At 44.5% G+C, this 12,968-nt stretch overlaps 1 protein-coding gene across 1 annotated transcript in view; it reads right to left on the bottom strand.

The window, feature by feature from the left end:
* TFCP2L1 (transcription factor CP2 like 1) overlaps nt 1–12,746 on the bottom strand; it is a 126,770-nt gene extending 114,024 nt beyond the window's left edge. The window contains exon 1 of the mRNA XM_086957102.1: nt 12,525–12,746. Within this exon, the coding sequence (XP_086813228.1) occupies nt 12,525–12,586 (62 nt within the window). The 5' untranslated portion in view covers nt 12,587–12,746. The remainder of the gene's footprint in view (nt 1–12,524) is intronic.
* Between the last annotated feature and the right edge of the window lie 222 nt (nt 12,747–12,968).

Below are 12,968 nucleotides of genomic sequence, written 5' to 3'. Positions count from 1 at the left end.
AGTGTTAAAGGCGTTCCGACCTTGGGGAGAAACTGTCAGCCTACTGAAAACATTTAAATTTGTTGCGCCATTAAGGGACTAGACACTAGTCACCACTCATTTTCATGTACATACTCAACGCAGACAGTGTAAGGCAAACAATGGGTTTATGGTCCTGGTTGTATTCCACAAGCAAAAAACCCACTGCAGTCTCTCATTTAGTCAACGTATCTGCTGCACTGCAGAAACAAATTAAGGCATTCAAATATTACTGTGTGATGAAAAAAGTAAACATTTTGATGGAAGCCACAAAAGTATACCAGGATTAAAGGATTAATTAAAAACATCTACAAGAAATGGGTAGTTCAAGGTCAAAATTTCCATCCCACTTCGCATAAACACTGCTGGACCATATCCTCTTTTGGCCACCACTGTCAAATCATTATTTTTCATGCTCCTGCTCACTGCACTTCAAACACCAACTCAGTCACACAAAAATCTGCGTCCCTAAATGACATCACAAACTACCCATACTGAAGCATTATACTGTGGTGATGGTGGACTGAGTGAGAAACGTAATGCTCAGCCCATTCTAAAAGAGATTGTGAAACTGGTCAAAGGGCAGGAGTACAAAAAGATTGCTTTGTTAGTTCATGCTAGATTTTGGAAGCCAGTCACCAAAGAGACGGGTGTCCTGGCAAACTCGTTCAGTGTCCCAGGACCCAGAGCTGTGGGTGGTGGAATGGCTCCCTGAACCGCCTCTCCAAGGATCAAATAATTCCCTAAAGCATCCCACTATACTATACTATTTTACAACACTCCCCACTACAGATGAAAGTCCCAGCACCTGTTTACGGTCAGGTCAGGCTGATACTGGAAAAGTAGTTCAGCAAAAATTACTCCACAAGCTGTATTCAAGAGATAGTGTGCAATAACCAACTGCCTAAACTGCTTGGGGGCACCGGGCGGTATTGCTTGTAGATCTCATCCCTGCCATGCTCTGCTACGTTGATCATGAGGATAGAGAAAGTGAGCGGAGGGAATGCATTAAACCGCCGCTGCAATGTAATAGTGTAATTACAGACTTCACATCTACAGAAGACCAAAGGGGCACCAGGAAAGAAAACAGATGACTCGTCATCTGGCTTAATATATTGCTCACGAGCAGTCTTCATTGGTTGCGTTATACAAGCTATATTAATCGAGAATCTCGAGGCACTCTGGAGAATGCTGTCTCTTTTTAGAAGATCTAGCAGGGGCTCTAAGGCCACAAATGACCCTTCAGCTTTCTGCAATCTTCGCCTGTGTCCACTACCTTGCCTCCAGCAAATCCCCAACTCATCCAAGGTATGTGCAAACTTGACCTGAGGTGTCCTGGGTATGGATTAAGCAGCTCCTATATTACACCACGAGAGTGACTGCACTACAACCTCAGGCCCCAATGCACCAAATGAAAATGCATTAAATCAATCCTCCAAAAGAGACCCAGGACTCAATTACACCCAAATTGTAAGATCTAAAAATTGTTCCCAAACTTCCCGAAGTGAAAAAAATAGAGGAGTTTAGCACTTCAACTTTTTTAGTTTCCAAAGAGGATGGGATGAGGTGGTTTTGGAGTCCATACTTTTGAAGTTAACAGAATTGTACTATTCTTGCTTGGTGAGAAAATGTCATGGTAGGTGATACCATGCAAGGTAATGAGAGGGTTTTTATTTGCAGTTTTATTTAGCGCGAACTCGTCCTGAAGGTATAGGATTGCTCTACATGAGCACCAATTCCATTACACAAGATCACATTCTTGGTTTTTTTAGGCACAGGAGATTAAGTGATTTGCACAGAATCATAGGATATTGAGCTGATGACGAAACTCAAACATGGTTTACCGATTCTATAGCCGGCAGCTCTGGCCCTAAGCCACATCCTCTGTTTGCAGGCTGGATACGGGTGCAAGAAGGTGGGATTCAAAGGAGGAGGGCCCAGGGCCTACTATAAGACGATATATTAAGTGACATGGCATTTCAGGCAGACACTTTAGTTCTGCTTTGACATTTAGGAAGCAAGCACAATAAGGAGTTTATTTTAAGCAATAAGAGATAACTACAAAGTATCATTTAGTCCCATCATTAAAGTCAACATCACTGTTCACAAGGCCATCCTGGGAGCCCTGCCAAAATGTACACTACCCTCATAAAAAAAGAGAAAAATATAATTAGAAATAGAAAAAAAGTACCCACAGTGTATTGATGTCATTCGAACATCGCGTACAATGATCCCTCCTTCGCTCTACCCACCCAGCAACCTCATACAGAGGTTAGCTGCCTCCTCGAAAAACTAGACCATGAAATGAGACGAGCAGGCTGAATCCGCTTCCAACAAGCCCTGGAACTGGTGTCCCCAATCCATCATCTTCCTCAAACTGCTTAAAGCAAGCTGTGCTGTACATCATTATACAATGCTTTCACCAACCTCCGCCCCAGCTTGTTCTCAGAAAAGTCATGTCAGGCAGACATATTTCCTGAGGCTATTGTGGTCACAGTGCTTAATTTGTAAAAAAATAAAATAAAAAAGTAAGTGCCTGGGCCTTCCTCAAGAGGCCACCGCAGTTCGCCACCGTACTTACAACTAACCATCACACTGCAACAAGTTGACAATTCAGACTGTTTGAGACTGACATAGCTTTAAGAATGGCTTGTGTGGCAGGTATTAGTTGTTTTTAATATATATTGAATTAATTGCACAAACACAACCATGTGGCAGCTGTCATGAATGCAGGTTCTGGCGATTATCTGCTGGTGCTGGCAATTAAGTGCCGGTGCCGAGCACCAGAAACCACTAGTGGTCTGGTGGCTTAAGTCGTTGATCGGAATAGAAGACTGGAGTTTTAATGTAGTCTTAAACACTGGTAGACCATGTGGGACCCTATAGAAATAATTACTCCCCTGTGCTTCACTTACCTTCATTTACCAAATGGTTGTGTACAAAAATACTCATTAACAGAACTAATGTCACAACACATGTAGGACGTTTGCACGTTTCCCTTTAAGCCTTCATGTGAGTGGATTGGCACGTCTTCAGAGTCAATATCGTGTAAGAGCTAAGACTGGAGGGGCGCCTTGACCCATTTGAGGTTTCACCTCCAAGTCATACCCAGGGCCACTTGGATTATGTAGCAAGGATGACTAAATTATGCGGCACATTTTGTAGTCGTATGACTTTATTATTATGTCATTTAAGCACAGTGTGACACCACCCGGGATAGGTTTCACCTCGTTACTACCAGTTTTAAAGCCCAAATACAACAATAAGCAACTGAAAAGTGACAAGTGAACCCTTGTGAAGGCCTGCCACCGTGCAACACATGCAGTGGTGTTTTTTTAATATGCTTATGATGCACAAGTGATTTATTATATGAGAAGATTTGGAGTGTCGGCCACGTTGAGGATGAACTCCATAAGAGGAAGCAGCTCTCCACCTAAACACATTATGTCAGCCAGAGTATCCTAAACTTGTTTACAGAATTAATATGACACCAACCAGCATGAATTTTGTTTTGATCCATAATACAGAGCACATTCCTTTCTGCAGGTCAAAGCACAACTTACTTCCCATCATGCTGTTTTTTTATCTCTAGTAGTAACAAACAAGTATTTAGGATTTTAAAAGGAATGGGAGCACAATTAGTTAAAGCTAATCCGCAAGATAAAATCCCAATAAAATTGCCCATGTAAACAACCAGCTAGTTTCTCCGACATGGAATCGGACGTATTAAGCATTAAACTGTGCCAGGGGATCACATGGAAATTAAACTCTCCACTGTATCAATACAACTTTAAGTGCACTTCTACTATTACACTTTTCAAATTACATTCTATTGGGCCGCAATTATTAAAACCATCAAGACAAATATTTTTAAAATGTGTGACTTTAAGAAGGGCAAATATGTGACTTTTTAAGAAGGGGAAAAGTACCTCCTTAAGCCAACCAGCAAGACACCTAATATTCTCCCGAAAATTATTGGGCAACAGAAAGGTATAGTCCACTTTCCTTGGATTTCTACACACTAATAAGTGATACACACTGAGAAACAAAAACTACAGCCAGAGGCACCAATATGTAAACAAAAACTAGCACTTCAAGTTTAAAAACTAAATCTCCAATGAGCAAAGTTCAAATACATTTAGTTAAGCTGCGTGGTCCCTTATTGCCAAATGGAAGTGAAAATCCATCATGATTAAAGGAGTAGCAATTCTGTGCACCGTGTAATAATTTAATATGTGCATAATAGGTTAGGGTAACCCCCTGCCTCCCGGTCATTACAGACACCGTTTCTAATCTTTAGAATGATAGCACGTGCATTCTAGGAATTGTAGCCTTCTTTTGTTTCCTTTATGCTTTCACGCCTGAAATCAATGATTTGCAGGTCAGAAGTTCACGAGTGGAGACAGTGTCCACAAGTACATTACCTGATCTGAGGTGGTCATCTCAGTACAGGTGATCCCTAAGAGTCAGGTCGGTTTGTATAAACACCTCAAATTCATTCAGATTAGATCTGAAAGACCGGGGACTTCTGCCACACATTCACAATGGCCAGGTCCGTGCCAGAATTCTAGAGAAGCACGCACTCTGCATAAATCTAAATAGAGTTCACATATCGTTTGTGGGCATCTTAAAATTTAGCTTCGATCCAAACGTATCCATATGTTAGATATCCCAGCCTTATTAAGGTATTGCTTCAGCCATGCAGGTGGAGACACCTTCTAAGAATCTGAGAATAGTAACACCTGCTCGTCACTGATGGAAAACACAAGTATGGAAAATACAGTCTTAGTGTATCCAACAAATTTTGTAAAAACAAAGCTCACACCACCAACAAAATGATTTAGAAGTTACATTTAACATTCCATCTAAGCATTACAATTCATATCAGGGTCCATTATGTTAATAATGTGATGTATTTATTTATCTATTTATTTATTATCACTGAAACGATTATCCCCGGTTTATTTGGCGGAGAACAGGGCTACTGGAATTATGCCATTTTGCGGTAGTGGTGTTTTCTGTATAACTAAGGATTTGCCACTTGCTCCGTCAACTGCTGCATATAAACAAAAATAAAAACGTTGTTTCTAGCTCAAAGGTACCAAAAGTTACTAAAAGCATACCTACATAGGCTGCTGTGCAGTGAAATGGCCTTTGCAAAGGTTGGTGGATCCCCTTTGTTTATTTCTGTATTCGGATGTTTAATTGGTACTAATAGGGTGAAACCTTTGACCGGACTGTAGTCACCTGTATAAAAAATAAGGAAGTAACACTGTCGGAAAAATGCGCCACAATGCACTGCATAAATTGCCTTTTCTTTGTGCATTATTTAGTTAACTCCGCCACGTAATTTGGTACACCCCTGCAGCATAATTATCGGGCCCCAGTGGGCAGTAATTAAATGTAGTGGTGCTTGAAGGGGGCTTAAATCCTGATCTGCAGTATCAAACCTCAGCAGTAAGCGCAAAGTAAAGTCAGTCTGTCCATCCATCCTTGTGCATGTCCATATTGTTGATTATGGTAGAAAAAGGGCATGAGCCCCCATTTATTCTGCTGTAACTTCTATGGATCGTGTGAATCCAAGCAGTGCCATATAGCCATTTGTCATATTTCTAAACTTGTATTGGAACAACCTGCATCACTCACCATAAAGCATTGTAAAATGCGAAAATCTCAAATTCCCCTTTACTCTATCTTCAATCCAGTGCTCCCATACAGCAAAATACCGTACCCAAGCCAACCAAAGAAACTCATTCAAGCTACGGCGGGTGTAAAGCTAAACCTAGAGTAGAAGCCTCCAACAAGATGGCGGACTCATCTCAAACCTGCTCATAGGAGGCTGAATTAAAATGTTTGCAGTTCTTTCTGAAAAAGTAGATTACCAATTTCCAATCCTGAGCGAAATTTTAATTACGCCAACATAATTGGTGTAATTTCTGGCAGCTCACAAAACGCTTTTTTTGGTGAAAAATTACCAATTTCCAATCCTGAGCGAAATTTTAATTACGCTAACATAATTGGTGTCAATTCTGGCAGCTCACATTACGCTTTTTTTGTGAAAAATTACTCCATGTGGAGTAATTGAAGGTTGCTCAGGTTAAAGAATAAAAAAAAAATCTATTGTGGAAGCACCAGAATAACAGAACATGAGCGGCTCCTGTTTTCAGCACTTGTGTTTTTTGGTGCAATTTGGCAGCGCACAACTGAATCATTGCATCAGCTTGGGATGGGAGGACACACGCATTGTGCAAAATGCCATATTTGTATTTTGTTTAATTTTTCTGAAATGTCATGTAATTGTGTAAAAGTAAATTACTCACATTTTGAACACCCTTAGCAATTTTGCTATGACCCGTGTCATCTATACAGCTGTTGGTAGCAAGTACACTTAAATTTACAAAAATACTGGTCTCACCCGACAGTTCAGATTTGGGGAGGGGAGCTGAAATATAGCAATAGGTCCTAGATTGCGTTCGTTTCTGAGTACTGTATATTGGGTAAGAATGTGTCTATCTAGTAAAACTTATGTGAATTTCGTATTTATCAGAGAACAAGAACATTTCACCAACCATCCATGTACACGGGAATGTGTATAATACACAGGATAATTATCAGTTTAGGAGATACACAGGTGATGAGACATGATGGGTGATAATTTAGTGTAAATAGTGACATTATCAGGGAAAATATTACATTCCTACCAAAGTGACGGGATGGTGAGCAACCACCAGGAAGAGATTGAGGAACACGTAACCTGCTGTGATCCACCAGTCAGCACAGCAGGTCGTTTTTTGGACCACCTTAATACAAGACTAGAGTGAGCTGCACCCCGTTCATTATTACAGTGTGCATTCCCATGTAGGAACCAGAACACATGGAAGTCTTCAAAACGAGGGGAGATGTTAAAAGGCTGAGAAAAGAAGTCGCAGGAGTTTGTGAAATCTATTGGGGGAGAGTCTGAACCAAGGCTAGTGGAAAGTTTATAAAAATTGGAATGGTGGTCTGTAAAGCAGAAGGTAGATTTTAATGATAGTATCTGAAACATACGAGTGGTGACTGCGGATGCATGCTGAGTAGACTAGCACACAGCTTTCTTGTGCTGGGGTAGATAGGAGTCACACCACCAGGAAGTTTTGAGGGGGCTGAGGGCTGGAGAAGAGAAATGGGCACATGTAAGAAAGGGGAGGCAAGGTAGATGGTGCCATGAAAGTAAATATCTGTTGCCCGGTGAGTGAATAAGTGTTGTCAGGCAGTCTGAGATTTAAAATTATAAGGGTGGGGAGGGTAATACGAGCATCGAGATGGTTTTCCACATGAGGGTACAAAATAACTGAAGGAGCAAATTGCATCAGCAAAGGAGATCATTTGTAGGAATAAAGAGAAGAGGACCCAGGGGCTAAGGGGTTACCTACTGGGAGGAGCATAAAACGGTGTACAACGAGCAGCAGCAGAAGAGAAAGAAGGCGCCTGAGGGGAAGATCTGTTCAACTGCTGCTCTCTGGGGGGCTAAGGCAGGAAGGGTTGCTCACCTTGGAGCACAATCTACTGTGGAAAGCAACCACGATGTGAAGGAAATGCGAAGTGGGGAATGGGTCGATTTTGGTGTGCATTATTGCTTAAGGGTTGCTTCAAAGCCAGATTGCAGACGATAGCATGTGAGTTTGCATGAGTAAAACAAAGCCAGTTGAGAGTAGGCTTTACAATTGGTGAAAAGTGAAAGCTTCAAGTCAGGATAATAGATAGGGAGGAGAGGATTTTGGGGGGATTCTTAAGTAGTGAAGCGCCACCACTGATCTGAAGGCTCGTCATTACCATCAATGGTAGTAAAAAGTGAACTGACTTATGGCAAAGTCTAAAAAACATTTGTGTGAGTAGAGTCGGGATTGGTGGTTAATCCAGAGGTGAAGTGGAGGTTACTGACGATTACCAGAAGTTTAGGAGAAGCCCAGTAGTCCATTGATCACATTTTGCGGACATGATGTGCTCATGTTTTGGCTCTTTTGGTGCAATATGGTGCTCTGTAGAGACGTTAAAGTTCCATAGAAGCATGTCACAATAAAACCAACTCCGTTCTTAGTAACATTGGGAGTCTCCATTTGGAGAACACAACATTTGCATACGATCAATGAGTATAAACTTGCATCAATCAAATGACAGCTGTCAGATTAGATGGAGGGCGGTACGAAGGAAGCCTAAGGGGAGCCACCATGCAGATGCAGCCCCTTCCACACAGGTTGGACTGGAAGGTCGCAAGACTAACTGACCCTTCAAACTACCCACAACAATCTGTAGCTCGGTTTTGAAACTAGCACTGGAAACCCCATTGGTAAGAAGGTCATCTGCAGACCGAAGACTAAAAAAAAAAAAAAAAAGCGTCAAAGGCCAAGAAGCTGGTATATATATGCGTGTTATATAAAACAGAGTGGTGAGTGCACACATCTGGATACAGCCTGGAGAGTACCAATCGAAGTCTGGAAAAGCGCAAACCACCTTTCATCTTTTCTTGTTGTGACATTGACATGCTTTTAAGGAACACTTTATTCAAGTACTCAACCAAACCTAAAAAACTAGAGCCAGCTTATCACACACACCTGATTTTTTTATTATTTGAGTGCACCCATTTCATTCATTTCTGTGTCAGGGCAGTTACTCAAGCACAAAAATAAAAAATTATAACATTAAATGTGTTACCACAGACAACCGGATGTGGGGATTAAAATTAGGGCTGGTCTCCCCGTGAACATGCAGCAGTCTAATACTAGTCGCATAGTAACACCTGGACACCTGCTTAGGCCTCGGGGGGTTCGACCACGGTTGTGCGTAAATGAAAACTCTTGTTGCACGGATCGTTGGTGGCCCGTGATGCAGTACCTTGGTCTTTATGGCCGTGGTTGCAGGCAGGGCCCATCAGAATTAATTTTGAGGATCGGCACCTATTTTTTTATCATCGACCTCTGACCCACAGCAAGAGCGAAAAACACACAAGGGGGAGAAGGAAGTGGAGAAGGAATGATGGAAAAAAACCTCCAAGTGGAGGAAACTAAAAACCGGGAAGGGTGAGTGAGAAAGGGGCAGGCAGGGTGTTGATGGATAAAGAAGGTGGAATGAAGACTAAGCCGTCTATGTAACCAACAGCCCGATCTTCGATAGTCTAGGTGCACCTCGGCCCCAAGCCAGCACATTTTATTATTAAAAGAGTATTACAAAAAACTAAAGCAATTGCTGTGATCGTGTGACTAGCATAAGAGTCATCACTCTGGATACTTTCAGGACAAAGGGTTTATTTAAAAAAAAAAAAATTTTTAATTGTGCCCTCAGCATCAGATTTGCCAAGCTTTATAGCAAGGGCTCAACCCCCTCCGCTCAGTACTATCTGCAAGGCAGCCCCGTCCCTTTAACCCACTCCAAGGTCGCACAATAGATTGCATCCCCCAGGCCCTTCCGCGCCAAATCTTAATATATGACACTTCCCCAAGAGTTATCACACGTGCAATGCACAAGGGTGAATGGAATCTCCTAAGCAAGCAAACTGCCCGTCATTGCCGCTCTTTAAAGCGCGCAAAGGGGCCGCTGGCTACAGGGAAGAGCCCCGCTCCAGCCAAGGGGCAAGAGGACACGGAAAGGAACCGCAGGTCGGGCAAGTCGCTGGGGCCCCGAAAAGAGACTTGGGTATAAGCAGGTTGTGTCGTCGTCTCGTGATGTGGTCAGATGAGGACAGCTGGCCGTTCCGTGTAATAGATCATAAACGGTAACACCACATCAGTGGACATTTAATGCCCCACCCCCGCCTACTCGACAGCCTCCGTCATCACAACCATACGTAAATTATATTTCCTGGAAGGACAGCCTTTTCCCACCGACGCATTTCAACGAACCTTGTGTATCAGCACCTTTCTCCTAAAAGTACGTTATAAGGAAGTGGTGTGTTCTATAGGCCCTGTGTCTCAGCTCTTACTTTAACAGCACACAGATCTACAAAGAACAACTCACGAGTGTTTGATTGCTGTAATTTAATCAAATATTTTAGGCGCGCTGACGGTTGGTTTCCCGTTCAAGAACTTAATATTTTGTTATTCAATAGTCCAGCGCGTGTAATTTGCCCTTTGCGGACCGATGAATCATGAAACCAACTGCCCTCCCCCTTGGATCTAAACTGTTGTTCCTGTGCCTGAAATTCCCACTGCCATCCCGATCTCTGAAACATTACACTTGTGACGCGCTCACCACAGCAACCCTGAAATGTGAATCCCTGTATTCCAGGGAAACGCCTACTACCCCAGCTTGATCCTACTTAAGTGTAACCTGCCCTTTGCTCCCACCAACTCTTAAAGAAGGGTGGAACTGCCACTGCCCTCCCCCAACTCCAAAACCTGTTTCGTGCATGGGCGGTTTTATCCCCCCCCCCATAATGCAGGGCATCCATAACACTGCACCATGCATGACACCACCTGTCACCCCCATTCTTATCACTTCTAAGGGGGTAACTGGATTCACTGTGGACCAATTAGAAATCTGCAACAAGCGCAATATTCAAATAAGCCTTGTTCGCCGATAGTGTGTGTGTGTGGGGGGGTGGGGGGGGAGGATTCGGTCTCAATTTACTCCGCATTGACGGTATGCTGTGACAATTCAAACCCATTTTAGTTTGTTTTATTGGTCTTCTTAAACGCTTGATGAATGTATTCTTCTCTGTCCGATGCAGCATGGAATTCCTAGATGCGTTACACACTGCGCTGATTGTAACAGGGAGCGTTACTGCCTTCACCGAGGCCTCGCATGTACATATCGTCGGCCCGAAATTCCCATGTTACACTTTTAAGTGGGAGATGCACTGTAACGTGCTGGTACTCTCGTCGCAGAAAGTGCAGGTTATGTCTCAGAAGTGGGGAAACGTTATTTGCAATAATCACGACTCGATACTTGCACAGCACAAAAGTACCATTGCATCCAAGCAATGTGAAATGGGTGTGCGTGGTGTGGGAAAGGGTATTTTGGTTACACAGCAAGTACACAAAGCTCGATTAAATGGAGAAAGGCACACAATAAGAACTGGGGGGGGGGGGGAGCAAACCTTCCTTGCACAGACAGATTTTCATATCAAGAACACTTTCAGAAAAAGGATCAACAAACAATACGTTCACCTTCATCAGAAACGTCACTAAATCCAAAAGGGAACATGTCACTGATAATCGGGTTTCAGTGCTTGAAATGGAATCGAAGAAGTGCAAGAAATCAGTGGAGTTAAATGATGGGACCCACCTGACAATGTAAAGATGGTCTCCTTAGTCTGCCGTATCTCACAGATTTTCAGTGGTCTTGGGCTGAACGAGGGTCCCCTGAGTAGTTGAGGAGCCCCAGCACCGCATGAGCGTGTGTTACACCCCTGCACGTACTCACTCGATAACCCCTTGTCAGGGATAGTAAGCGCTATACCAATACACTTACAATAAAAGGTTGCAGTGTCGGGGAGTGGTGGTAGCCCCCCTTTCAAACTGAAGACGTAGGGGTACTTAATCACCATTTGACAGAACATGCCCACTTTAAGCACTGCCGGTATTACAATAGTTTGGGAGCAATGGGTCGGATTAAGCACCCTGGGTAAAAGAGGGCAAAGTGCGTTTTTTTGTACCAAGGCTATATAACAGAAGACTGGCTTCTCAGAGGGTTGCTTGTGCACTGTCGGGGGCTTATCTACCATAAAGGCTACAGAGGGTACCGTGGGTGTGGTCGTGGGGAAGGGTGCGGCGCACACCCACAGTGTCAATATTTACCCAAGGAGAAAAGAGGTCATTGTGAGGACTCAGACGGGAGTAACGCAGACCAGCTTGTGGCGCAAGAGAGTCCCCAACTCGTCTTGGGCCAAACGACTATTCCAGGCGGGCCATTCAGCCCCAGACCAATGAATGTGGAAGACTTGAGGGGCCCGCATATCACTCGGGGAGGGGGGGGGGGGCACCATTGTGCGTTTCGCCTCGGGAAGCTGTCGTCATTAAGTCCATGTCAAGGGGCTTAAGGTGCACTTCGGGTTGCATTGGGAGATTGCTGAAGGGCCGGGTGATTAAGGCAATCTAAAATGGGGAAAGCAGATGGGTCAGTTACACAAAACCACACTGCGATAGAGGTTCAATGTGGGGGTGTTATGAAAGGCTAGATTTCCAGATCAGTGTAGACAGCAGGCAATGGGTTTACACGTTGTGGGGTGCACATGCACTGACAACTGAGGATCAAGGGAGCATACAGATTGAGGAAGTGGGTGGAAACTAAACGGTGGGGGGTGGGGGGGTTGCGCTAACAGGCACCCCTGAGGGCGGTGGGGAGACTGACCAGCGAGGGTATCATGAGAACTGTACATAATGTGGGTCGAGACATGGGTCACTGAAACTGAGGGCGAGTGCCAGTGGGCGCCACTTCACTTTGAGGGCGACGTCTAGCGTGGAGGGACAGTGTACGACCTACTGGTAGCGGAAGCCAGGGCTCAGGAGGGGTCACACCCAGGCAGCACTTACCGCAGGTAGCTGCCACTCGGGTGCTGATTGTAGTGTTCAGGCTGCGTGTGCCAAAACAGCATTTTCGCAGGCTGCAGCCGGCGAGGTGGTGGGGGAGACGCCCAGGGGCCGGCGACCTACGGACGATGCTGGCAGCGGCGGTCCCCCACCTGGCTGCAGCGGCCGCGGCGCGGTGCACCTGGGCAGGCGGTCGGAGCCCTACAGCCAGCGCCTCTTCTTCGCGGCTGCGGCCGCCGCGCGCCTCTTTTATTTCCCAGCCCAGCCCTGCCGGCCTCGCAGCCCTTCCCCGTGACGTCACAACGCCTCCGCCCCGCGCGAGTCCTTCCGACTCCTTCCATTGGTTTCTGAAACTGTACTTTTTCGTTACGTCACGCTCCGCCCACTCGTTCCCTTTGCCCTGGAGTTACTGTGTGACGTCACATTAAAAACCGCACACTATTTCAT

The sequence above is a fragment of the Lissotriton vulgaris genome, chromosome 2_1 (genome assembly GCF_964263255.1).
Source record: "Lissotriton vulgaris chromosome 2_1, aLisVul1.2, whole genome shotgun sequence".
Classification (NCBI taxonomy): domain Eukaryota; kingdom Metazoa; phylum Chordata; class Amphibia; order Caudata; family Salamandridae; genus Lissotriton; species Lissotriton vulgaris.
Note: the sequence above shows the minus strand (reverse complement) of the source record. Positions and strands in the feature narration are given on the sequence as shown.